At 39.2% G+C, this 27,738-nt stretch overlaps 1 protein-coding gene across 3 annotated transcripts; it reads left to right on the plus strand.

Moving 5' to 3' along the window:
- The first annotated feature begins 1,498 nt into the window (after positions 1–1,498).
- Positions 1,499–26,047, plus strand: LOC122986769 (rap guanine nucleotide exchange factor 5-like). 3 transcript variants are annotated; one of them, XM_044358123.1, is made up of 19 exons: positions 1,499–1,582; positions 5,327–5,452; positions 10,586–10,725; positions 11,420–11,520; positions 15,692–15,770; positions 16,029–16,173; positions 16,271–16,368; positions 19,306–19,336; positions 19,558–19,636; positions 20,601–20,750; positions 21,389–21,486; positions 21,651–21,773; positions 21,946–22,124; positions 22,374–22,464; positions 22,570–22,620; positions 22,933–23,020; positions 23,177–23,241; positions 23,352–23,406; positions 23,922–26,047. In XM_044358123.1, the coding sequence occupies exons 2-19, from the start codon at positions 5,378–5,380 to the stop codon at positions 24,038–24,040; spliced, it is 1,767 nt and encodes a 588-aa protein (XP_044214058.1). In that variant the 5' UTR covers positions 1,499–1,582; positions 5,327–5,377; the 3' UTR covers positions 24,041–26,047. The 3 variants fall into 3 exon arrangements, with proteins under 3 accessions (XP_044214058.1, XP_044214059.1, XP_044214057.1); XM_044358124.1 differs by having other exon boundaries at positions 1,527–1,586; XM_044358122.1 differs by lacking the exon at positions 1,499–1,582 and having other exon boundaries at positions 4,970–5,452.
- Positions 26,048–27,738: the final 1,691 nt, after the last annotated feature.

Consider the following 27,738-nt stretch of genomic DNA (forward strand, 5'->3'; position numbering starts at 1 on the left):
ATGAGTGGTGTCCGCAATATTGCCACCATACAAGTCAAATGGAGTTCCAATAAACTGGTTAGTACTAATTAGCGTTAGCACAGTAAATCTGAATTTGTATGGTTATGGGGGGCATCTGTTTCATATTACTGTGTGTTAAGTCATTCCACAATGATGCTGACGACCAGCTTCTGCCACTATTATAAATCCCAATCCAATTGCTGCCCTAACTTGTAACACTGAATTTAGACTGTAATGCATCCATCGCAACCATGGGAAGTGTGTAATTACTCTGGTAATGAGCAGAAGCCACGAGTAGGCTGTCAAAAGTATATACAGTCCATGGGTGAAGGCAACTAGCCAGTGCTGTTGTGGAACTAGCTTATATGTTTCAAACTTGAAAATGAATCAGTACAGGTGATGCAATCATTCATTTTTGCTTTGCTATTTTGCAGGAGTCTACGTTTTGTGTGGTGCAGGGTAAGAAACCCATTGAAAGAGAAATAAAAAGTATGCAGAATGTTACGTCAAGATGTTTGCTGCCTTTTTAATGCAGACATTATGCAGGTCATAGAAATAATTTTAAATAAGGCAAAGTGAAAAATAACAAAATTCCACCTAAAAAATGCAACTGGCATCACTGAAAAGAGAAAGAAAAAAAACTAAATGAACAAATGAACTTTCATCATTTTCTGGTGGGGCATTATCATCTCAGGTGTCAGGATATTATTTTTCATCCAATAAATATACCAGAAAACAAAGCTTCCCTGATTAAAACAACAGCATTTTAATTAACTTTTCTGTGGTGTAATAAATTCCTTTCCAGTTGGAAGTAAAAATGTGTTCTCAGTGGCACTTCACTGAGGCAAGGTGCCAGCTGTGCCAAGCTCAGGTGACTAGCCAAGTTTAATGATGAAGAGGCACCCCACCGCCAATGCAGCTGCACTATTAAAAAAGAGGCTTCATATTAACTCGTCTCCAAGACTTGCTTTAATACAGCTACTGGAAATTGCTGTATTAGATTTGACCAAGCCCCATTTTGTACCTTACATGTATTATTATCACATTTTAACATAGTGATATTACAGTAAAATCCACCTGTCTAGCATGATAATAGGGTCACTGCAGGAAATAAACCCCTAAGTTACCTTATAGATCAGCTGTTTGGATCAGAAAGTGCTGTTGTGGCATAATACAGTATGCGGTGTGCGTAGGAATATGGAAGTTTTACAGCTTAGAAAATCTAGTGCCAAAGGAAAGGGCTGTCTGATGGCAAGATAAAGCAGCGAAAATATTCTAAATATAGTGTACACTTAAAACTGATTTGATTTTTTTAGGTGGGTAAAATACGCTTTGCTGCTGGCCCCGTCCACAGCAACACATTGCTTAGCCTCCGTACCAGTACTCCTGTCTGCTTCTCCAAACTGGGAGCGTGCGGACCCCAATCCACTGCAGGTAAAACACTGACTATGGATAACTACCTCATACAACCCTACTTCAAAAAACTATCTCTTTAACCTGTGCTCAATGGCTCCACCCTACGGTAGAGGCAAGAACGCACAATGGAAATACAAACATCAAGTTCAAGGACAACGAGAAAAAAGTAAGTTAATTACCAAACAAATATATATATTTATTGCCATACTAACTGATATTTTTTTGCTTCTGTAGCTGCAGTCTAGTTGTGGTTCTTGAGTATCCTTTAATTTCAGTGCAAGTTGCTAATTGTTTTAGTAGTTTTTTGCTAGTAGCTAACAGTTAGCATCGCTCTGAGACTGAACGTTGATGAACGTTAACCACTGGTCACAGAGTTAGCGGTACTAATTTTCTCTAAAGCAAAACCACTAAAAAAGACGTTGTTTGACAAGACTTACCAATGCTTTGAATACATTTCTAGGTTCCCAAAGACGTACTGACAGTATAGAGTATTTTTTTTCCCACTTAATTATATATCCATGGTATTTCCCTAAATTGCAAGTTCAAACGAAGATGGTACCCGGAAGTCATGACGCATCATTCATTTATTAAAAGATTTATACTTATATTAAATGTCTAATCCATTGTTATTTCCTTTATTATTCAATTATTTTTTCATATATAACAGTTTCTTGCAATTATAAATAAAAGGACAAGAATTCAACAGCACCAAAAACAGCATCCTTTTTTTTACACATTTTCAACAGAACTGAACATTATAACCTTCATGAAAATAGGAGTAGATGCAGAGCTGTTTTAGTTAGGTGAAGGTCTGAACTGGCGACATGTATATTACCTATAGCTATAAAGAGTTGCAACATAGAAAACAGGTTTAAAATCAGCTTTATTGTAGCAGATGGAATATTTTTTGTTTCAAGTTGGATACTTGAAGGATCTAGAAAAACTGTGTACACCTATTTTTTCAATTTACTCATGTCTTTTCAAAGTTTGGCTGGTATTATCTTTTAGATCAGATAAGACTATCCTAGCTTCCTTGGAGACAATGCTGTTGCTATGCTCCATTAATGTCCCTTTGAAGGTATAACTGCATTCGATACTGTCTCCTCAAATTAGCCACCATGTCGGAGAGAACAATATCACATTGCGTATTGCTTTTGTAATTTTGATTTGGGCTTGAAAAACACAGTAAGTATTAATGGAGGAAACATCATTCACTAGTGGTGATGTCATTGTTTCTGTAGCCTGTTATCTTCCATTTCTAGTTGATTGTACAGAAGATGAAATACTTTGTTATTGTGGAAATGGAACACTGTAACAAGCTAAATACAGTTTCATCACTTTTTTGAAATGCTGCAGGCCTACTATACCAGTGTACCCCAGATGGTTGTCATGGTAGTGCCTGATTAAAGGCAGCACTTTTAAAGCGAGTACACTAACACGTCTGACTTAAGGCACACTCACTTTGCAATTCATTTACTTGAGAAACTGGGTCAGTGGTAGCACATTAAAGCTAGAGTTGTCCTCCTGGCTTTGTCTCACTAAGGAATGTTCACTGGGAAGGAGCAGCAAGGAAGCCGTGGTTTTTCAGATATTCAAGGCCATTTATTTCCTTTGTTTCTTTCCCATAGTGAAATGGTATAGAATAACCTACTGCAGACAGACAGTAACATACAGTAGACTGGCTATGTATACTATCCAAAAAGGTTAAAAATAAGCTTGCTTGTTTTATTATTATTTAACATCAGTCCGTGAAGTTGAATTGATAAGCAATGCTTAATCAGCTCACCGTGAATATTGAGACCTCAGCAATAATGAAGTGCCAGTTAAGAAATAAGGGATGAAATTACTTAGCTGAAGTTGAGCAGGCTTTTAAAGGCATATGTTGTATATGAGGGCAGTGGGCATCTTCCCAATCAGTTACCTCGAAAGAACAAAAGAGCACAGTGGAATGATGGGACTCAACCTCACATGAAAGAGAACCAGCACCTAGAGATGGGGACCTTTTCTCATTCGGCAGTTTGCTGTATCAGCAGTTTGGAACAGCAGCACAATTGAATGGCTTTACAAGGACCCAGTCAAGCATCACACTGCTGACAGAGGGAAAAAAGATATAACGATAATAGATAAAGTGTTCATATGAAGAATTAATGTCCTTGCTTTTCCTTGGTCAATACACGTAGGATCACACTGTTCCTTCTGACAAGTCTAATTTAATTAGCAAGTGTCTGACAATTCATTGATCTTTAATAAAAAACAGTCACTTTGTGCTCGTAGAACACAAGATACAGGGACCAGCTTAACAAAACACTGCTATACATCACATATAGTGGTCAAAAAACTTTACAGGGCACTTTTAAGGCTGCACTGTTGCTTACCTAGTTAGAAAAAATAGCCGGTATTAGGGCTATGATGAGGATTTTTTCATTTATTTATTATTCTATCAATTGACTTTACAATTAGTCAGTTAAGAACTGAAATAATTTGTCAATTAATCAATTAGCTGATCAACCAAAAAATAACTGGAAACTATTTTTATAATCACTTAATTGTTTAAATAATTTTTTCAGGCAAAAATATTCTCTGGTTCCAGCTTCTCCAATGTGAAGATTTGCTTCTTTTCTTTCTGCAGCGAACTCTTTGGGTTTTGGTGCAAATTGATATCATCACCTTGGATTTGGGGAAACTGTGATGGACATTGTGACTGTTTTCTGACATTTTACAGACCAAATCAAGAAAATAATCAGCAGATTAATTGATAAAAGTTTTTTTTTGTTGCATAAAAATGTCACCAGTTCAATTTCCCAGGGCACAAGATGATGTTTTCAAATTGCTTTCCTTGCTTGCCTTGTTCAACCAACAGTCCATAATCCAAAGACATTTGATTTACAACAGAGAAAAACAGCTGATTCTTGTATTTGATGAGATGGAACCATTAAATGTTTGTTATTTTTTCTTTAAAAACACACTATTAAGGTATTATCAAAATCTTTCCAAAGACAAATCGAATAATTGTTTCAGCAGTTACCAAAGGGTGTTGACAGTTCTTATCATTCTGCTTGCTCTTTAAACAAGTGACAAGTGGAGACATACTGTTCTCTTTCACAAAATGCTCCACATAACACATTCAAATGTGTGTCTGCATTCATTGTTTCCTCTTTCTCTCCCCATCTCTCTCCTTTGTTGTGTGATGAATATCTGGACAGTTTACTCATAACAAGTCTGTGACATGTGTTTGCTTTTTATGCTAGAGTCTGCTTACAGGTGACATTCAGTTGTTGTATTATTACTGACAAAACAGAACAGCTTGTATCACTTTAGTGCTTGTGCCCGAATGACCTTAAACCTACACACACACACACACATACAACACATCTCCCGCCCAACAAGTGTTTGACCTTCTAGTGTAATGTACCCTACTCTCTCCTGCTTTCGTGAGATTTTGAAACTTCCTTTTTGGGGCAGTCTAGCTCACCAGATGTTTCCTGAACCCACAGTGTTCCTAACTCACTCCCCTCCCCAGTGGTGAAAGGCAGGGGGAGGACGGAGAGAGGGAGTCTGTCATTCACTCTCTTTAAAGCCAAACACACAGATACCTGGAGTCCAACTGATGAAATTTTTCCTGCGTGTCTCTCTCTCTGCTATAGAGCTACAGAGCTGATCAAGGCACACATCGATTAGATTTTTACTTTGGCTGCAGTGACAGAGGAGGCTGTAACTCACCTGGACAGCACACACAGAAACACAAATGATTTTTGAGCTGCCTACCCCCTCTTGCCATTTCTTAGAGTAGTGTGAGCTCACAGACAGGAGTTCTGCTGTTTTGCCTGGTAGACAGCCAGAAGTTTGTAAGCCGGCGATGTCGTGGGACTGTGGCCTGAGGTATATGTTCTCTGTGTCCCCTGTGCTACAGCCAGGGAGCATCTGCATCCTGCATGACAAGGAGGACTTGTCCAGACTGGAGATGGTCCAGAGACTGGCCAAGGATGGCTGCCGCTTCCTGCAGAGTCACAGCAAGGGCCCAGAGAGGACAAGTGAGGTGAGATACACACCACTGCAGCAGTCAGAATGCTCTGATATTTTTACAACTTTTTTCACAACAAAACAGTGTGAAATGCTGCACTCTGTGATACATTCCACTGAACAGCTATCTTTGGTCCAGTCACAGTGAAAACATTAGTCAAGCTACTTATCAGACCTCTTTATGTCATTATGAACACCACTCAGTTAGCATACTTTCTCCCTGAATATACAGTTAGAGCATATTAGATAGTTCATTTTACTCTGGACTATAATGTAATGTTTCATGCTGCTGTTGTGTGAGCATTGTGCCTTAGCATCCCCTCTTGCACTCCCCGTAGTGTTCCATTTATCAAACTGATGTTTATTTGTTGTCTGTTTTTATTGGCCTCTATACGTTCTATAATGCCTCTGCTTTCTCTCAAGATGAATGTTGTCATTTAGATTCTCTCCAGAGTAGGAAAATCTTCAATTAAATATACCAAAATAATCTCTAGACCACAGCAAACAAGATGTAAAACTTGGAAGATATTTTCACAGTATGCTGTAAAGTGTATTGCATTCATATGCATAACATTTGACATTATAAATACACTCTATCTATTGTATTAATTAATCTATTTATATGTATGTTTTGCCTCCAAATACATTTTTCTCAGTGTCATTACCTTAACAGAAATGTAGATAGGCTACATTAACATACTTTAAGAATGCAGTTTGGCTCTATCAGTACAGCAGTTTCCTCATGTTTCAGGAGGGTTTCATTTCAAAGTCGTACCACTACAACCTGTCATTACTGAAAAGGTAACTACATGTCCCGTACGTTCAGTGCAACCTGCACACTTTTTTTTGAAACATTACATCACCTTCCAGTGAACTGACGTTTTAATTGGCTGACCTCATGGTGGGCTCAACTTCTCCCTTCCTGCCAGCTGTGCTAAACTGTACAACAATGGCAGGAAGAGTTGACGCAAGTGACCCAGGCCAGACCGCCATGCCAAGACATTGTGTGGTTTCAGGGTGGATTCCAGTGCATCAGGTCTCTGACCTTTTCTTCAAACCCTAAGCTAGTCTTCATCTGTGCTTTTATTCAATATAATGACATTTTGTCTGCACTACACCACTGCCAACCTGCGTATGTTCAAATGTTACTGCCGCATAATACAATAAGCTGTTGTATCTTTGTTGTTTTAGTTACAAGCATTGTGCCAAGTTTCTTATATTGTGAATTCAAAAACTGGAAAATTAAGCGTACCAATGGCACGTGTGTTTGTGTCATTTGCGTAATCCTAACAGCCAGATATGCTGACCTTGTATTTAATACTTCACATTATCTGGAAATGTTAAGAATATGTGAGATTATCTAGCAGTCTGTCTAGATTATAAAATGGTTTACAGTAATCCAATGATGCTACAATGCACATATTACATGTGACTCATATAAATATCTAAGCCCAGACATCAAAGAGCTTAGAAATCAGTTAAATCCCAGCTGGTGGAAACAGGGATGCTTAATATACAGCACTCTGTGGAAATGTGTGAGAGATTCTGGTGCAGGGAGACTGTGAGTGTTATGCAATCTCCTTTAATCTCAAAAGAAAAATGTTTAGGTTTTTCAACAAACATGTTTGTTGGTCTTTTCCTATGATAGTTCAGAGGCTGAAAGATTGACTGGTTTAAATGAAATAGTTTACAGTTTTGACAAAAATCACATCACTTCATGTCTTCAGAGGCATCAGAGAGTTTCTAGTTACTTGTAATTTGAGGTTTCTGTTGCTACATACATCTGATTAGAACATAGAACTGATGATTTTTGCCAGTACATGAAGCATAGCACTGTTTATGTGCAAATATTTTACAAAACATGCACATATTCTTGATTATTGTATGCTACCAGAGTTGAACTGCATGAAAACAGAAATTTTAGCAGGTTACTTTTGGAGATAATAAAGTGCATTGTCATCAAAGGCTTCTTTAAAAACAACATTGATGTATGAATGCTTGGTCTTGTTCTTTTTCTTCTTCCCATTCCATATGATCCACGCTATTCCTTGAGAGTAATTTAAACATAATCAGCACCCTGTCAGTACTGACACCTTCCAGGTCCGTGTTAAGTGTTCCATACCATTCGTGCCTGACCTGCTGCAGCAGCACAGAGACATGCAGACAGAAAGTGTCCGTCCAGCCAGTGGAATGCATCTGGAACCCTGAAAGAGACAGTAAACCACTGACGGGACATGAGTTTATGCAGAGGCCTGATAAGTAATGTTTACTCTTCTGCTGGCTGTGTCCATGTTGGGAGGACTTCAGGGGTAGCTGTAAGTCGAGGTCACCTCCAGGCCAGGGTTGGAACTGTGCAGCCCAGGCACTCTGTCACATTATAAGCATCCACTCTAGAGGCCTGATTGTTTTTTGCTTTTTTTGTTTTGTTTTTTTTTTTGTATTGGGACACTGGTAACCACAAAGCCCAGCGCACACTGAGGGGTGGCCTGCAGCAGCAGAGGCTAGATCAATAATTCATTGTGAGAAAAATGTTTGTTTGCTGTCTGACCCGTTAGCAGTAGACTGAGACACTCTGTTAATTATAGTCAAGAATTTAACTTGCTCCAGTGTCACGCTTAGTCAGACAAAAACTGCACTTTAATGACTTTCATGAAGCTAAGAGCACACAGTGCACGTCATGTCTTGATAAAGATAGAACCACCGGTGTCTTTTTCCTAAGAAGCAGGAAGCTAATCAGTGCTGCCTTTCCTTTCTGGGAATTTTCTAGTTCTTTGCTTTTTGTCACGCCCCTAAGCTTACATCATACTGTAGGTCCTGTGACAGGATAATACAGTCTGTTATTACCCTTAAGTATATGAAAGCAATTTTCGTGTGTGTTTGTATTGAGATAAATAAGGAATAAATTCATAAGTTGTCACTTTGACAGACATCTAAACTACACAATCACAACACTGAAGGAACACTGGAGCAGTGGTGACCTAAAGGTTAGAGAAGGGAGCTGGTTCAATCCCCCAGACTGGCAGCATAAATCTGGGTGGGTAAAGTGAAGAAGCAGTGCTCACATCTCCCTCATTACCACCACTGAGGTGCCCTTGAGCAAGGCCCTTAACCCCAACTGCTCCAGTGGAGGTGCTCAGTGGCCACCAGATCAGACTGTGGTTGTGCTGGGCAGTTTCCAGGTATGATTGTGTAACTGTGTTAATGGGATCAGGGCGTTTCTGAAAAAGAGAACATTGCTTTCAGAGAAACTCCCCTGAATAAATAAAGGTTAAAAAAAGGAACTGCCAGCAAACATTGCCATTAATGGTCCTTTCTGATGGTTTGAAAATATCTCTGCTGTTTATAGATGTGACTGCTTGACTGGGTAATGTTAATGCTGAAATCTTGGCCCACCATGATGCAGTTACGTGTTTCTGTTGTGTTGTGGAGTATGTGTGTGTCTGTGTGTTGTGTTAATGTATGCATCTCTGTTGTGTGTTGTGCACTTATGTCTGTTTGTGTATACAATATACATACACACTGATAAGTGTTAATGTGCCAGGAAGTCATGCTTAACTGAAGGGCCCTGGATGCTTCTCTGCAGAAGGCAATTAGGGCAGAAAACTGCAACCACTTCCAGTCTGTCTGCCTGACTAATTGCATGCACAGAGGCTTGTATTGCATTGACTGATGGCTGAGGAGAGGGGGGTTGAAGTGGGGAGCTGATGCAGGATGCATGTGCGTGCACCATACAGTGAACTCCTCATTAAGACCAATATCTCTGATCCAGACTCTCCATTGTCAAGCAGCTACCACAGTCTTTATTCTTCAGAGAGGCTGTAACAAATCATTGTTTTAAAAAGGTAGGGTTAAAAAAGTTCAGTTCAGGGACTTCACATGAATATATCCTTGGGTGTCTTAACCAGTTATGTATAAGAGCACATTCCTCGAACAATTTATTCAGCTGGGAAACTCAATATGGTAGATATTACTGCTCTACCTTCATTTGGTACTCAAAGTCGGTATATTTGCTTCCCAATTTGGAAACTTTTGACACTGGTCTTGGAACAAATATAAGCGAGAAAAAAAAATTAAACACCACAATCTACCTAGTTGGATCCCACTTTTTCTCTAATTATCTGGCTAGTGAAACAATTAGTTGATTAAAAAATAAATAAGTTGATGTAAAAATTAATGAATAAGAATCTGGATAGTCAGGATAGTGAGTCTCTTAAGGAGTTTGTCAAATTGTAGCCTCTCAAAATGTGAGGAGTTGCTGCTACACGCCATTTTATATCGTTGTAAATGGAATGTTTGGGGGTTTTGGACTATTGGTTGGACAAACAAGCAGTTTAAAGATATGTCACATTGGACCTTGGGAAATTGTAATTGTGGGCATTTTTCACTATTTTATAGACAAAAAAATTAATTGATTGATTTTTGTTTTTAGTGTTTGTTTGTTTTTTCCTTTTAAGCTCATATATCTGACTGTTATAAGATTTTAAACCGACACATTGCCCTGTATTGAAGAGAGGGAGATGCCTTACATTAAAGAGAAGCCCAGCCTATTAACCTGGTGAAGATTTAAAGAGCAGGATAGAGGTGACAAATTGAAGGACTTTTACTGTCTTTCACTCTGGTTCTGAAAGATTGATAACATGGTGACATTGGGTGACATTGTGTGACTGTATGACTAAGAGGGCAAAGAGACAAAGAGAAAGACAGAGTGAGACAGAGAAGGAAAGTGGGAGACAGCTCAGGCATGAGGTGAAATTGATCATTCATAGCAACCCATGGTGGTCATAAGACAAGGACCTAGCATGTGAGTTTAAGTCTAAACTAAACTCTGAATGACTAAACCATTCTTTAATTTAACTATATGATGGCTTGAAAATAGATTGTCTCTCTAGACACCACTCATAATTTAATACGCTCAACATAGGAATCGGTAATTAAAATATGCATGAGTCTTTTATGTTAATCCCTGAATGGGCTTCACCGATAAGGACTGAATAATGATATATGGAAATTCTCTTTCATTTACAGTGCTGGCTCTGACAGAGTATTATGATGGAAATCAGTGGTGATTTGTGTGAGTGGGAGAAAATACAGGGGAATCTCCTTGGTGATAACACAGTCCTTCCCTCCCTCCCCTTCTCTCCCTACACAGCCCCAGAGTGACGAGGGAGTCCACGTGTGTCTGAGGGAGAGGGGCCACGATGTGCTCGTTCTCCAGAGAATGTCGTCAGAGCAGCCAGCCCTCTCCGCATCAGCGAGGGGAGGAGGGAGAGAGGAGGCGAGGAACAGGAGGTAAGCCTCTCCTCTCCCCTCCTCTCTAGATTCCCTCCCTCTCTCTCTCTTTCACTATCTATTTCTCTGCTACAGCACTCTCCCTCTCATCATTCTCCTTCTCTGTCTCTCCGGATCACACACGCACTCAGGCATGCTTACATCACAACTCCCTACACATAAACGACTACATTAAATACATATAAGTTAGCAGCATGGGACTGTGAGGCAGAGCTCTGCTGGCTGCCTTCCCATTCAAGTCATACTGAAGCTTTTTTAGTCGTGAATATACCGGGATTCCTCAGTGAGGGATAGACAGCAGTGGACTCCGGGCTGTAGCAGCTGCAGGTGGATGGATGGATGGGTAAAGGGGGCATGCAGCAGTAACCACGGCAACGTTGCCGGTGTGAGGGCACGGGAACTCTGTAAGGATGGGCTCTCAACAGCAGCCCCGGAACCTGCGACAGGAGGAGGGCAGGCTGCTGCATGCTGCCTTGGTGGAGCAGGAGGAGGACGAGGATGACGAGGAGGGTTCCGAGGAGAGCAGCAGTGACAGCACCAGCCGGGCAGAGCCGCTGACTATGCCCACCTTTGACGTCCCCTACTTTCGCTACATAGACGATGAAGGGACAGAGGGAGAGGATGAATGGAGCAGCAGTCGCTCACTGTCCTCTATCGAGGAGGACTCATCCACTGACTCTGTTGTGTCTGACAGGTACATGGTGGTATCAGGGACCCCAGAGAAGATCCTGGAACACTTGCTGAATGACCTGACACTGGACGATGACCAGGGGATAACACAGGGCAAAGAGTCAGGTCAGTATTCATACTTTAATATCCTGCAACACCCTCCTCACCCCCCTTTGTCATTACTGTGTTTTGTGACTGTGTGAATGATTAATCCTTGTATTTAAGAGAGCAAAACTAAAAAAAAGAAAAATATTCAGTTGGTAGACTTTATGACTACAGCATTGTTATGGTGGTCTGCTTATATAGGTCCTTGTGATGTTTTTGTATGTTTGTGAAAGATAGATAGAAAGAGAGACATAGCTCCCTTTACTTTCCTTTTTACTTTCTCTTTTCCCCGCCTCTCCCTCAGCAGCCTCCAAACCCCCTCCCTCACTCCCTCCCTCCCTCCCTCCCTCCCTCCCAACCCACCACACCCCCCCACACCCCAGGCAATATTACTGGGCTACTGGGTACTATCGTTCCCAGACTGCCACTAAGTTCAAGCCTGTTCATTTAAAAGCAAGATAAGAGACAGAGGTTACTCATATCTTTTGAGAGTGAGGCTGTAACGGACACGCAATCCAGCTTCACAGAGAAAACAAATCAACACATTTCCTCTCATCGCAGCAGGTACATGATAATGTGACACTGTTGCCAAGGCAGAGGACACTCTCTGTTGCTGAAGCTGAGAGGATGGCTCGGTGAAAAATTATGATTGCAGGCAGAAGCACAGTCAGACAAGGAGAGAAAGGATGAACACTGTAAAGGGGGGGAAAGAGAGAGGAAGAGGAATGCATGTTTTTCCTGGGAGATGGAGGTGGTCACAGATGATCTCTCACTGGGATGGAGGCAGGCTAACCTCATACTAGAGATCATTACTCATTATGATGAGGAAGTGAGTGAAATTGATCTAAATGTACTCTCAGGAGATGTGCCTGCAGTTGCAAGATGGTGCATTTGGCATGAATCATAGCAATGCATTTTATGGTGAAACTTATTGCTATAATTGAGTATTTAATATTAATGTCATGTTTAACATAGAGCTAAATAATTTGTCAAATGAATAAGACATCCTTCTATTTTTCAGTTTGTGTATTCACAATAAACCCATCCGTACTTTACCTCTTAGCTCATTTCCTATGTGGTTAGTAGGCAGTGGTTTGTTGATGAATCATTCACCATTAGCTCACCTTGCAATGAGTGTATTGAAGGTAAGATGCTGAGCGATGTTCCAGGGTCAAAGAGCCAGAGACCTGAGGAGGAAAAGGGATGAACTGAGTCCTGAACAGCAATTGATCTGCACTCAGTAATGTTTAATAGTCTGACTCCTGTTGGCCTTGGTTCTCTCCGTGTGAATACTGAAACTCAGTATGCTCTAGTGCTACTTCTTAGTGTGCCCTTGGAGGTGCAGCTCCCCAGAAAGATGATGGCATGAGATCCTTGATTTCATCAAAAAGAGATTTATCTGAGCATCCAACAAGCTGCCATGTTTGGTATGACTCTCAAGGATGGCTCAGAAAGATCGTGCAGCTACATGACTGATGATTGCAGCAGATTATTGATGTTGTGTTTATGACTTCATGGTCATTCATGGTAGCACTTGCTTGCATCTATACTCAGTACACAACATTAAGAATGCAGAGGAGCTTTACATCTTTCTGCAAGAGATGGCACTTTTCTAGAAAGAACCACAGGCATGTTTGAGTAAAAGCAATGTTGTGTGAACCGCTGCAGGAGTGTATACTGTGCAGATATGCTATGGTGTCCTTCTGTGGGAAAGCATTCACAGCTGTTCAGTGTTTAGTTCTTTCCTGTGCCCAATCTCTGAGTGCAGCTATTGATTCTTGCTCTGCACAGATTCACACTGCACACTGCCAGCGCTGAAAAACATGTAATGGAACATTTGGGTTGTTAATGAGAGGATGTTCCAGCACTTTCAGTGATACACCATGTGGAGAGATGTTGATGCTTAACTATAGTTTTAAAAAGAATCAGTATTGTAAGTGAGCAGATAAAGAATTTTAAATAATTCCACTTAAATACAGGCTATATATATATATATATATATATAAGGCTTTTAAAGTAAGAGGATGGCATCTGGTTACTGCTGCAGCCAATAAGTGACACATTAACATGCTTATTTTAAAGGTTGCATTAATCAATTTTACAAGTGCTTATTGAAATGCAAAAGGGATTGGCATGTTGATTGACAGGTTGATTGATTTCAATGTAGGATGACAAGCTAGATCAATTAATCCATTCTGAATTTCCTCAGAAAAAGAAAATAAATTTGTTTTGGTTTGAGTGCGGTACTATGCAGAACAGTAGAATACACTTTTGATTTTATTATCAGCTCTAGCAGATTAACACTTGAGATATGCTTACTACATGGTACATTCACATCTCTGATCCAGGCCAATTACTGATGATAAATGAATATTTTCAATGGTGCGATGTTTAAGGGTCACAAAAAACAAACAAATATCTGGACAGACTATTAGACTTGATTTATGCAGCACAATTCAAACATAGAGATTTTTGTCACACTGAAACTAACAAGTCCTCTGCTAAATTGTTTGGATTAAATCTTTACCCTGCAGTACATTGTCTGCTTTTTTGCTGTTACCAAGAAAAACTTAAGATATGACTTTAGGTTGTAAAATTAAATATTTATTCAGTTTTTCTAACTTCAAAAAACTTGCAGAGCGTACAGCCTGGGGAGCAGTATCTAAGCTGTTACTCATGAGAAAGTGTTTCAGTTAAGATAGCTTGGAGAAAATACACAAATATACAGCGGTGTGTGTGAGTGGTTCAGGATGAATGTATGTATGTGTGTGGGTGGGGGGAGTAGGTACAGTATGTGGGTGTTGTTTTTTGGCTTTGTGTTAATGTGTGTTATGTATTCTTTATGGGAGCTACATGTGTATGAGTGTGTAACCTCTCATAAGCAGTGAGTGATGCATCCACAGCTGCTCTGTACGGATTAACATAATGATGTCAGGGAGTCCTGTGGACCAGAACGCACACAAAGGCCCTGGGAAGCCAGTGTGAAATTAAAAGGGAGAATTTACAATTCTGGGTGTGGGGCACACTTACAGAGGGGTTGAGAGGAGGTTTGCCCTAATAGGATTTGTAAAGCTTTTCGCTTGTGGCAGGAGTTGCTGTCCTTCTCTTTCTTTTTATGCCTTAGAAATGTATTTCAGTGATTTCCACGTCAATTTCTGAAACACACTTTTACAGCTTGTTTTATATCTAATAAGAACAAACCGTACAATTGTGAAATAAAAAATGAATTTCTTACATTTTAATAACAGATTCTGACAGAAAGCTTTGTATGAGATTTTAAAAGTGCTGCTTAATTAAAGGGAGTCAGGCTTAGTCTTTTTTTATCATGGTAAAAAATGATGAAAAGTGTTGGGACGTGTAGACTGCATTTCATGCTATGGAAACTTGTTAAAGTAAGCTTTCAGTAAATTGGTCTATTTTACCAACTTTGATTTAATCAATTTATAGAAGCACTTAGCCATGTGTAACCTTGGGGAAGAAATCATACAAGGGTACAGTGGCAGAAAATTCTGCTTATAAACACATTTGGATGATGGCTAAGTAATATCAGATTGCTACTGTGTGAGCGAGATTATAACAATGAAAACGCAGACTTCATCAGAGGTCAGAGAGAGTCAACGTACACATTACACTATCGGCTTATGGTCACTGATACAGCCTGTGATGGCGAATGTGCGAGATTGAAGATAAAGCCGGTAAAGGCTCGTTTGAACTTGTTCGAGCAAAAGAGTGCGGAAGAATCCTCACCGGTTTCAGCACAAGTCATTATCGGTTACTGACCACGAAGAATTATGTGCCATTGAAAGGTCTCGCACATTATGCTTGCCTTTGAAATGTCTCTGCTTAGTGCTTGTTAACTGATATGTATTATTAAGATGGAATAGGAAATATTGAAGCCACGTCTTTGAGTTTCCATCTCCATCTCAATGCAGCTCAGCAATCATACAGTTGTCAAGGTCACCGGTGTTCCTGTCCCCAAGCGTTCTGTAACGTGGTATAAACCTAATGAGGCTATGTATGTAGGATTCATAAGATGAGCTGCACAGAATTTCAACTTGTTTTAAGTTTCTCTGTGCAGTGAGATACAGTATATTTCATATATTTTATAACTCTGTGGAAATAGTAGCATTTGAACTCTTTCTAAAGTTACCTAAAAATGTATCATACTGTATTTTTTTGTCTCTCTTTACAGATACACTTCTGGATGACTTCCTGCTAACTTACCCAGTGTTCATGTCAACCAGTGATTTATGTCAAGCTCTGCTGGGACAATATCCTTGTTTTTACAGGCATATTATAACAAAGATTCACATGTAATAACCCTTTTTTGTGGATGCTTCAGAGAGAAATAGATGAATACAAAAGCATGACTGAATTATTGACTCACTCAACCGTGTTTATCCAACAGACTCTCTCTCCACCCATCCTTAAATAAACATCACACACATTTGCTCCCTTCCTCTGCATGATATTGTATACTGTATTGGATCTCACACTCCATCTGTGCTGAAGCCTTAACCTAATACCACCTATTGCACTAAGAGATACAGAGGGAAAGAGGACAGGAAGGAGGCTCTGGAGAGGAAACAAAAAGTCCTGCACCTGGTGTCACAGTGGGTGGCTCTCTGCAAAGACTTCCTGAGAGAAGACGAGCATGTCAAACTGTTCATGAAGGTAGGAAACACGCAAGGAAAAAGGTTGGAAACTGGGTGTGAGGGCAACTTAAAATGGGTGTGACAGGGAGAAATGAAAAATTGACATTTCCTTCCAGACTTTGTGTCGTTACGTGTTGGATGATCTTTATGAGCACCCAGCCCTGGAGAAGGACATGAGGGAACTGCAGAGAGCCTACCAGCTGCATCGCAGACAGTGAGTGACCATGTGATAACTTACTTTGCTTGTCATTAGTAGGAATTAGAGACAGAGTTATTCAATACTATGTATTATATGTATACTATTATAGTATATATACTATACTATAATACATACATAAATAATCTATAGAATGGAAAAAATGTATATGATATCAATAATGTATTTATTGATATCAAGTCTGGGTGTGTTCAACACTAAGTACAAACATGACTGTTGGAGATCTGAAAAGAAGCAGAGAGACTGGCTGGTCTCTCTTTCTCTACAAAGAAAGAGCCTCTTCTCTGCTTGTAGCCTTTATTTAGCTTCTCATCAATGACTTCTTTCAGAGATCGAAGAGTAAATGCAGTGTTCTGGGGTGTTACGCAAGAAAATATGAAGGTCATGGAGTTTTTTTTATCTAGAATCCCCAAAATTGAGGAAATACAGACATTTTGAGGGTTAATGATAAGCTGTCAGATTTGGGACATTAATTTTTGTCAAGAGAAAAAGGAATAAACATCAAAGAACCTGCACAAGTTTTTGCTCAACCACTTTTTTACTGCTGCTGGTTCTTCATGGTGTCAAACACATCCGCTTATATAATCACAGTGATACACATCATTTAGCAATTATGACTTCAGACCTGTTAAGTAATAAAGCACTTATGTAATTTAGTCCATAGCCTTAATGGAAAATACTGGGTAGTACTATAAAATAGACATATCCAGAAACCATACAAAATATTGCATAAATAAAGTAATACTGACAATTATCACCTTTGGAGACATTGTGCCAAGTTTATAAATCCAATAAGACTTTTTCCGGAGAAAAACACTTTCATAAAATGCATGGCCACTGGACTCTTTGGGTAAATGATGCAAACTGTGTTCTGCTCTGCATGTTTACAGCACAGATTGTTTAATAGCATAGCTGAGATAAAATTTCCATTTATAGTAACCAAATTTTGGCACAAGTTCTGTCCTTGCAAGATATTGAGATAGATGATCACTGTGATGATTCAGCGTTTTTGTGTATTTTTCAATCAATCAATTCCAGTCTGTCAAATAAAGCTGAATTATAATACAAAGTGTAACAAAGTGCTTAAACAGACACAAAATAATGAATCTATGTCAAAAAGAAATAATAACAATGTCTGAAAAGGTATTTGCTGATATATCTGTACAAAAATATATGAAATATATGAACTGCATGAGCTGCACACTCCAGACAATGAGTAAATGTTAGCTCTGCTATACAAACATACTGTATATATAGAATATCCATGTACATGCATGTGCGCACATACACACATGTTTACATACTCACATGCATATCAGCAATACACTGTATCAACAGAACTAATCAACAAACTAAAGCACATGTACATATCTTCACTGACTCAACTAGTATCAGATTCTGATTTATTGCTGAATGCAGTAAAAGTAACTTTTGTAATACATGCCACTTATGAGTCAAAGCTCCTATATACAGCATTAAACAAACTTAATCTGGTTCTGTCTGCACCTAATCTGTCTTTAAATCCTTAATTATAACTGTTCCATTCCTATGTTTCATTTTTGTAAGCACTTGAAGAGAAAAGAATGCTTTTCAAGTTATGGTTTCACCTTAACATTGGACAATATTTTATATCAGAGAGTCTCAGCTTTTAAAACTCTGTATATATATAGACTAGTGATTCATATACACCAAGTACTGTATGTACATAATTGGTGTACAGTAAACACTCCATCAAACAGAATCTTAACACACATCTCTCTGAATCATAATATTAGTCTGATTTGTTGTTAAAGTAGAACTGTTGCTTGGCTACAATTTCTTGGTTTAATAAATATATGCATCAAATGGCTCCTTGGTGTTACAGTGTAAACAACCCCCAGTCACCAGACATACTGCCACACCCATGTCCCCCTTCACCCTCCCTCAACCACAGTCTCCAATCAGAGCCTCTCCCTGGGGATGCTCCAACCTGCCGCCCATTAGAAGCCAGTGCAGATAATTCAGCCTGACTCTGCTGCCAGTATCTGGCTCTGTCTTATTCATGTTTATATCCAGGGAGGGAGATCCACAACACCCACTCATTTAAAGCAGTGGACTTTGTGTAGGTGTTACTAACTGACATACTCTACTATTTATGAGCTTTTCACAATCAGGCTCTCCCTGTGGGAGGACAAGATTGACTGCTTTGTTGCAATCTGCTGCTGAGTGAAAAACTAAAAGGTGTCATTTTTTTTATACAAAGAAGACTCTTTAAGTCCTTTGCTCCCATTAACTTCCATCTGGCCTTTGTACAAAAGAAAGTCATATGTTTCTGAAAGGTTATAAAGCAAACACCACTCGTTCTGTTGCACTCTCTCATCATGTGGCATCATTATAATTCACAACACTGAGCTCATTGATGTCCACAGTGACTCTGTGTTTTTTGAGCAGTAGGGGATCACAAGCTCTGTTTTGAGATGACAGTGGGAATCAGGTTTTTCATTAGCGCAGGACTGCTGCTGGCCAGCGAGAGGGGATCCCTTAGGGCAGGCTTTGTGCCAACATGTCTATTGTGATGCAGAGCCCAGTAAAAGCTGAGGGATGATAATGGACACAGGGCTATCTATCATGCTAGCCAGGCCTAACTGATGAGAATAGGGTGATTAAATGAAGGGATCAGATTGGAAGGTCTAAAATCTACAAACCACTTTAATCTTGGCCTGACACTGAGCTTAAATAATGGACTGAAAGCAGCAGAAGAGTGTATATGTACATCCACTTTACCTTGATTATAGACTGTGTGTATGGTGAAGTTGTTTTTGTACTAAACATAGTTGCAGCCTAAGGAAAATCACCAGATCAGGTTTTTAGGACAAAATAACAAAATCTTTTTGTGCCTGTGTGGGCACATGATGGTGAGCTTTACTGATTTCTTCCTCCTGTTTTTTTTTCCAGCGCGGTGGATGAATATTCCCCTCAAAGAAAAGTAAGTGAAAAGATCTTGTGTTTTCTCTCTTTACAACACTAAGACAGAAAAAATTTAATTTAACAGAGCTGGCTGTCCTCTTCGACATACTGGTTTGGGTGTTGAGGCTATTGTCCTGACATTTCCTGCTGAAAACATTGTTCTGTAGTTAAACCGAAAGCGCTCAGTGTTCTCAGGCAATATGAATGTGTGTCAAAATCCACGCATTTCCCCTCTTTTAGAGCAAAGCACTTTTCCACCAATTGAGCCTGAAGGAGAACGGGCTCCAGTCCAGGGGCACACAGAGAGAGACCAAGGAAGGTAAGTCATAAAACATGAAAACATGGCAGTCTTCACACATTCCTGCCATCATACGTTGTTTCCAAAGTTGTTGAAGTGAGACATTTAGTCTGAACATTGGGACAATGGGAATCTTTCCAGGGAATAATGAGAAGGTTTGGAAATGCAAATTCCTAACTTATGACTTATGAATTCCCATTGTGTTATTGATGTCTTATAGGATCAGCTTTTTCTTTTAAGGGTCTGTTTCACCCATATTACAAAGACAGATTTTCTCCCTTACATTAAGTGGTATCTAGCCAAGCTAGATAGTCTTGATTTTATCTATTAAGGTTTTGAGGTATTTGTCTCCAACAGTTCTTAATTTGAGAATTTTTTTATGGAATTACTTTCTAACAAAGATACCAACCCTTTAACCTTCGTCAAGAGATCTGTTGATTATGGTCTATCCCCAACAAACTGTTGACCTCTGAGTGGCTCCACTGAAGCAGTTGAGGGTCAGTTGCCTTACTCAAGGTCCCCTTATCAATCAGGGCAGCCTTGCTAAATCCTTTCCCTCCTATTGTTTCTCAAGAAGTCCAAACCTACTTTTCTCACCACTAAATTAGGGGTGTTCAACCACATACCATGACTGGGAAAGTTTTTATTTAAACCAGAGACTGTAGTGGGTTAGATAATTTGTTTTTCTTTTTATGGTTGAAGATGCTCTAAACAGTAAAATAATCTGCTTTGGTCTGTGTCTGAGCAATTAGGTTTAACCATGGGCCAGTTTTTTTAGGATTTTTCATTGGGGGGGCTCCTAACCATTGTAGTGGGAATGGAGGCTGTATGTTATGTTTATTTCTTCTATTTACAGTAGATTTGTAAAAAAAAAAAAAAAAAAAAAAAGTCAACCCAAAGTGTCTTGTACACCAGATGTACTTAATCTAAGCATTGTGCATTCTGTATTGTGCCGTACTGAAACAATACTTTCTCTCTGTTGCAGTGCTGTGTCATGTGTACATCACCATGGACTCATACCTGAGCATGAGGGCCCATGCTGGAGTAGTGGCCCAGGAGCTGCTGCAGGCAGTGGCAGAAAGGATGGATGTCCCCCAGGGGGAACTGGTACTAGTGGCTGTCACTTATCCTGGAGGTAAATATCATTCAAACCAGCCAACACAACTGTCATTAAAGTATACATAAAGTATATATACAGTATATAACAACTGTGAAAGTCAGAAAGTCAGACTTTAACTGTAGTTTGTTGCACATTTCATGATGGTGAACAGTAAACAGGCATGTGTTTTTCGATGCTTGTAGATCATGTGGAATGAGAAGCAGTAACAATATTGTTCCTATTATTTTTATACTCATTATAAACCAAAACATATCACTTTCTGTCCAGCACTATCCTATCCTGTTTGAATCATCTACAACACTAGTAAAAATGGAAATATTATTTTATGTAAAATTCATTGTAACATGATTTTCCCACAATATTTAATGTTTTTTTTTCTATATTGAGTTGTATTTTTAGGCCAGATATGAATGGGTGAGATTGTTATCTCATATCTTCCCAGTGACAACAGTTAAAAGAAGAAGCATTTACAGTCAGTTATATAAATATAATATAAAGTCAGTTTCTTGTTATCAGTGACTGAGGTGACTGGCTTCCTCAGAGTGGAGCCTGGCACAGCGAGTCTTATCTCTAACTACTGATAGCTGCTCACACGCTGCCTGACAGATTTTTAATGGTGTTCTGCTGTTGGTGATATGTTTCCTCTCCTGCAGGAAGGCTCCTCCTGCAGCCTCAGGACAGAGTTTTCGCCGATTCCTTGCGGCCTGTGGGGAGGCTGCATGTTTGCAGGAAGGACCTGGGTGAAGTCCTGGTAGGGATATCATTGTAATGTGTCACTTCAACCACAATTTCCTTATCTTTATATCTGCTAACATGAAATAACTTGTGCACAAACATGTCTTTGAATGTTCACGTCAATCTTTCAGGTGGAAGAATAACTGAAAAATCGTGTTTTCTTTTGTTTTCCCTCTTCAGAACCCATTCACAGACAACTCAGAGCTACAACAGAGGACAGCTCGCATGCTCAGTTTGAACACATGGGACGTGGCTGTTGCTCTCACCAACTTTGACTGGACCATTTTTGACTCAATGCATGAGGTTTGTCCCACAGCCTGAAATCCTATAATCCTATAATTTGTTGCCTTTAAAATGTGCCTTGTAGGTCTAAAGGGTCTGATTCATTTTAAAAGACTTCAGACATTCTTTCAGCATCAGGCGCCCTACTCTGCTCAACTCATCAGAATGTGTTGGGTCTTTTTTTTTTTTACAGCAAGAGCTGGTCTATTTCACCTTCAACCGCCACGCTAGCAGTAGCCACACAGTGGCGTTGGAGCTGCTGCTGCAGCGCTGCAATGAAGTCCAGCTATGGGTGATGACGGAGGTGTTGCTGTGCCCAACGCTCTGCAAAAGAGTACAACTCATCAAGAAGTTCATCAAGATTGCTGCCCAGTTAGTAGCTTTACTCACGTCATTCTGCATTTTGTTTAGAGATTTATTTATTGTAATTATATACACACTGACTTCTCACACTGCCAGTCACAACATCAGCATAACCGGGCCCAAATCTGTAGGGGAGATGTCAAGATTTGCATGGGAATGCTGCGCCCTCCAGTGGCAATTAATAAACTGCATCTCCTTTTGTGCGGTTGAGCTGTCCATGGAAGTCACTGAATTGTGTGCTCATTTCATCTTTTACAGCTGTAAAGCACAGAGGAACCTCAACTGTTTCTTTGCCATTATATTGGGCCTGAACACTGCAGCTGTTAGCCGCCTCAGTCAGACATGGGAGGTAAGGATCTCCCTTTTCTTACATCATTCATCTGTGCCACATTTATGTATGTAGTTGAAGTCTATAGTACCGTATCTGAATAAATAAATTATTTTGCCCCTGCAGAAAATTCCTGGGAAATTCAAAAAGCTGTTTTCAGAGCTGGAGACAATTACAGTAAGTATAACTTTTGCTCAGTGTTTACAACACACTGTACATCTGTTCCCTTTATAAAAATTTAAGTGAAAAACATTGACATCAATCCAGGGAATAACAGGGAATATAAAACCCCTGCTTCAGTGTTTATGTGCTGAAACAAACAGACACAATTCATTTAATTTCTAAACATCAGACAAAACATCAGGTGTTTTGAATGATGATTAGTCTCTAATGCTGCCATAATTAAGCTCTAACAACGTGTGCATGCACAGGCACACACATTCACCCCCAGAAGGATTGCACTCATTCGATTTGAAAATGTCTTCACAGGATCCTTCGCTGAACCACAAGGCCTACAGGGACTCCTTCAAGAAGATGAAGGCGCCAAAGATCCCCTTTCTTCCTCTGCTACTGAAAGGTGCGCTCGTTATTCTGTCACTTCAATGCCACAGATCTAGTCCAACTACAGGAGGAGAGCGTTGAGAGATATCAGGATTTGACATACAGAAACATTTTATCTCAAACATCCATTGTTGACAAACATCCATACCAACACAATGTTTATCTCTTTTAGATATTACATTCATCCATGAAGGCAACAAGACATTTCATGACAACCTGGTCAATTTTGAAAAGCTGGTAAGTCTGTGAAGTCTTTGTAGCACTGCTTCTGCATATTTCTCTGCACTAAACACGGTGCTGAATTTTGAAATGTCATGTTTTTAATGAATGTACATCTTGTTTCCCAGCACATGATTGCAGACACGGTTCGCCTCATCAGACAGTGTCAGAAAGATCACATGGGTCAGTATTCAGATCATGCAGTACTCATTTTATGGTGATGACATAACCGAAACTTTTCTTGAACTTAATGTCATCATAAAATCAGGTATCACCTCCATCAGGCAATCTTAAGTAAATAACCAAATATGAAGAAAATCAGTTAATTTTAATTTTCCTTGAAACACACTATTTCCACATAGTTTAAATCAGGTTTATACTACTTACTGTGATGTAAACAATCATTTCACTGTTCATCATCCACAACATGTCCATGTGTAATAAGCTTAAACTTACACAAATGTCCTATTCTAATAGATATAAAGATACGTCTTTTGATTAAAATGATCTAAAGATAAGAACAGCATTCAATATGATATTTTTCACCAGGTCATCAATAACAAATGTGATTGTCAACAGAAGCTCATTTGAATCAATGTTGAAAAATGACAAAAATGCACATTCTTAGACAGACGAGTTGGCCTGAATGCTGCTGTCTTGGCTTGAAAGTAAAAAAAAATGTATTATTTTCTCTCCAGGAAATGGCATCACCCAGAAGAGCAGCTCAGAAGTGCGAGCTTACACTGATTACCTTCATATCATTGACAATCAGCAGACTCTGTTTGAACTGTCACACAGGCTGGAGCCTCGCGCTTAGAGGACAGCTCGTACTGTATTTCCCACTCTGTCGGATTGCCAAGGACCCGTCTATTGCTGTCCCATCTTTTTACTCAGGACTCAGTCAGCAAACAGAGGACACTGCATGATCCTGGCCAACCACAGGTGGGAGTTGGTCAATCAGGAATATCAGAAAAAGACACATCTTGGGTTAAATGCATAAATATTTGCAGAGATTCACAACAGTCACGGATCCAAAGCACCTGAAACCAAGCCCAGCCAGTATCATTTCACTGCAGTGCCAGCAGTTCCACTCCAGCTTGTGCTGCCTGTTGGCAAGAAAAAGTAACGCCAACAGTAAGATGTTAATGAGTATGTCTCCATTGTGCAGGTCCTAACTGCTGCTGTTGCTTTCATTTCCGACAGGTGGCAGAGGTTGTTATATGTAGAGCTGCTCTGATAATGACACAACAGCTCCCCTTTGTGGAGGATTAGCAGCCTGCAAGATGATTTTGTGAGTTAGATGTGAGTTGCAGGTGAGGATGTGCTTCCCAGCTAAGGAAAAAACTACATAAAACAAATGTGGAAATACACAAGTGTTGAGCATGAAAGTTCAGTCTTAAATTTAACCTTTAATGACTTATCAACCACACACATCTTAAGATGCAGATTCACACGATTCATCTTTTTGCATTTACAGACAGTGATGATAAATGTTGCATCAGAGGGTTGTGTCATCAGATTTAACCAAAGAGTATTTCAACTAACAAGTCTTTCTGTTTCCTCACAATCCAATACAGTTCATGCACAACAAGCTCATATCTTTCTAAAGTGACTCAAGACTACAAAAATAGTGAAAATGATTGTTAAACCTATGTTTAAATATTTAACATTTTCATATATAATTTCCATTATCTATTTTTACATTGCAGAATACTATAGGAAATTAGAAGAGGATGTACAGTATAGTGTATTTCTTTGGTGTGTGTGTGTGTGTGTGTGAAAATTTAAGTTATAATCATGTATGTTAGTGCCAAAAACCATAATGCCCATTCAAATGAATGTTGTGGACAATCAGTTAAATGAAGCAGCAGACCCATCCTGTTACATCTCTGTATCTGTCTGTGTTCAACCTAAAGCCCAATGCAATGTATTTTTCCTCTGACTTAAGAGGATCCACTCCAGTTGGTTTTGGTTTGATTTGTTGAGATTTGAAGATATATTAGCTTTGTGGTACTGTGAGTACCAGAAATTAGCATTTGAAAAACAACATGTCATCCCGAAAACAATTACATGATGACTCACAACAACCCACGATAATCCCTGTACTGACAACTGCTTTCTGGTTAAACCAAACACTTCTGAGCCACATTATGGGGGTGAGCCTTTAATTCTCAGTACATGTTTGGATAGATATTGTTAGATAAGAGGAAAAATAAGTGTTATTGTGTTTTTGGATGAGCTGTCCCTCTAAAGAGAAAGAGCAATAGCAAAATCAAATACTACAGCACCTTCTGGACAAAAAGGAGAAAATAGAAGCCATTTGCTTACTGTATGTACAGTATAGTGTGTAGTCATAGAAAATACTGTATTTGTTCTCTAAATTGGTTGGCTGAGAATTTTCACTTTTGTCCTAAAGTTAGACCATTTCAAGTAGGCGTTGTGAAGTGTTATAGATGGAGTTTTGCATTATATTCCTAATTTCTTTTGTATATTTTGGAATTAAAAGCCCATAGTGAACATGGAGAGACTTTGCTTTAGCATTATCCATCTAATTGTAAATTTGCTTTTTATCACAATGATGTAGAGTTTATTCTATTTATACTGTGTGTGTGTGTATATATACACATATATATATATAGAAATTCTGGACAAGGATATTTATTTATTTCAGAATTATTTATTTGTTTCTATAGACATTACTTATAATAATTCTGTTTAATTTCATGCTTCTTGTATGCACCGTTTTGGCTGGTCTGCATGATGTGGCGAACCATGGATTGACCACCAGTGTCAACTGTGCATGCAATAAAATATTTTTCATCAACATGAGCTGGTTATTATAAAAGCTGTCCTTTTATAAAGGTGGTGACATTTAAAAGTTGTTTCAAACAGGCAAATGGAACTTTCTAACTCTATTCTTTAAATAAAAACTACACAGTAAGATAGCAGATCAATAACACTGTTCATTGCTAATGCATTTACAATAGTGTCAATGTAGAACTGGTACAAGCAAAAAGCACCCAAAGGAACACAACAGACACATTATCCATTGTACAAGATGAATTATCTCAGATGATTATACTTCTTACACATTATTTAAACTGTGTTGTTTGTAACTTCACATAAGCACAATATAATGATTCATGTTCATGTTTCTTGTAGTTTTAAAGGGGTTAAAGGAAGAAATAACTATGATTCTTACTACGGTCATGATAAAAAGTATTTTTAGAAATCCACCACAAACAATGGAAAAAGGCTTCCCAAATGGGTCTGTAATAACACAAAGAAGAAAGGAGGGGAGCTGTTGAATGCAAAAAAGTGAGACAATTTCATTTGCTCAAAGTGTGCACAAATGCAGGCACGTCATGACATGAGTGGCACAAAAAAAACCCACGGATGTTACTCTAGACTGCAAAGCATTTTAAGCTTGGCACTTGGCACATATTTAACTTTTCTGTATCCTTTCTTCTTCATGAAAAATGTATTTTTATAATCATCTGGTAGCACTAAAAGAGTTCACCTGCCTTCTGTTTCAATATCAGACCATCTCAGCCACCAATGAAGCGTCACTGCCTCTCTGTGGCTGCAAAAGAGCACTGTACAATTTAGTTCTTCAAAACTGGAAAGGTTACAGGCAACAGTAATTGTACAAAGACCTTAGTTAATTTTGTAATGTCACAGGTGACTAGGCTAGATCTTGACATTTTCCTGCAGCTTAAAAATCAGTTTGGGATCCGTACTTGCCAAGACGCAATATTTTACTAAATGAGAAGCTGCTTCTTCATGATACAAATGTGGAATTTTTGTGACATTTTTTGGATAAAAATCAATGTCTTGCTTGGCTTCTGTGAGGCGGAGGTGTGACCCAGATGCCCTTGCTGACTTTAACCAGGTGTCCTGCTTGGCCTTTAACATGACTATCTGTGGCACGACCCCTGCTGCGCCACAGCCCTGTACCCTGCCATTTCCTCCCAAACACTGCAAGCATGGTATCATTTCCCTGTCACCAAATGACTGGCTAGCCGCTGTGGCGTGCTAATGAGAGGAAGAGAGGGCAGATGAAGAGAAACTACAGGAAGACCGGTTCTTCATTTCCCCCCGTGCAATACAATACACAGAATCAATCCTCCATCCTCCACATGTCTGTCTGCAGCCACTTTGGCTGCAAGGAGAAATTAAGAGCAGCACAGCGGTTATTAGCGTTGGAGAAAAAGAAATCAGTGTGGCTCAGTGGCTGTAATTTGTACATCATAATGTCACTTGTTTGTCTTTTCCTGAGCATATTTCTGCTGATATATCAAGTTCCTTGTTTGACATTCGTTAAGAATAATGAATGTTCAAAATATTTGAAGAAAGGATGATAAACGCAGCCGATTATTTCTTCAGTTACATCTCATTTTTTCAATTGCACAAAGTTCTCTCAGAGCACCATTTCTTTGTTTTGATTAAAAATATATTTTCGCTGTGTAAAGCAGCTAAATCTCAACCTTGACTCTGTAACTCCTGCAATATTTC

The sequence above is a fragment of the Thunnus albacares genome, chromosome 8 (assembly GCF_914725855.1).
Source record: "Thunnus albacares chromosome 8, fThuAlb1.1, whole genome shotgun sequence".
Lineage (NCBI taxonomy): Eukaryota > Metazoa > Chordata > Actinopteri > Scombriformes > Scombridae > Thunnus > Thunnus albacares.

Coding starts and splice junctions, on each gene's coding strand:
- LOC122986769 (XM_044358122.1), top strand. CDS start 5,273: ATGTCGTGGGACTGTGGCCTGAGGTATATGTTCTCTGTGTCCCCTGTG. Junction 10,726..11,419: donor GAGGAGGCGAGGAACAGGAG/GTAAGCCTCTCC, acceptor TGTGTCTGACAG/GTACATGGTGGTATCAGGGA. Junction 23,021..23,176: donor TCTTCCTCTGCTACTGAAAG/GTGCGCTCGTTA, acceptor TATCTCTTTTAG/ATATTACATTCATCCATGAA.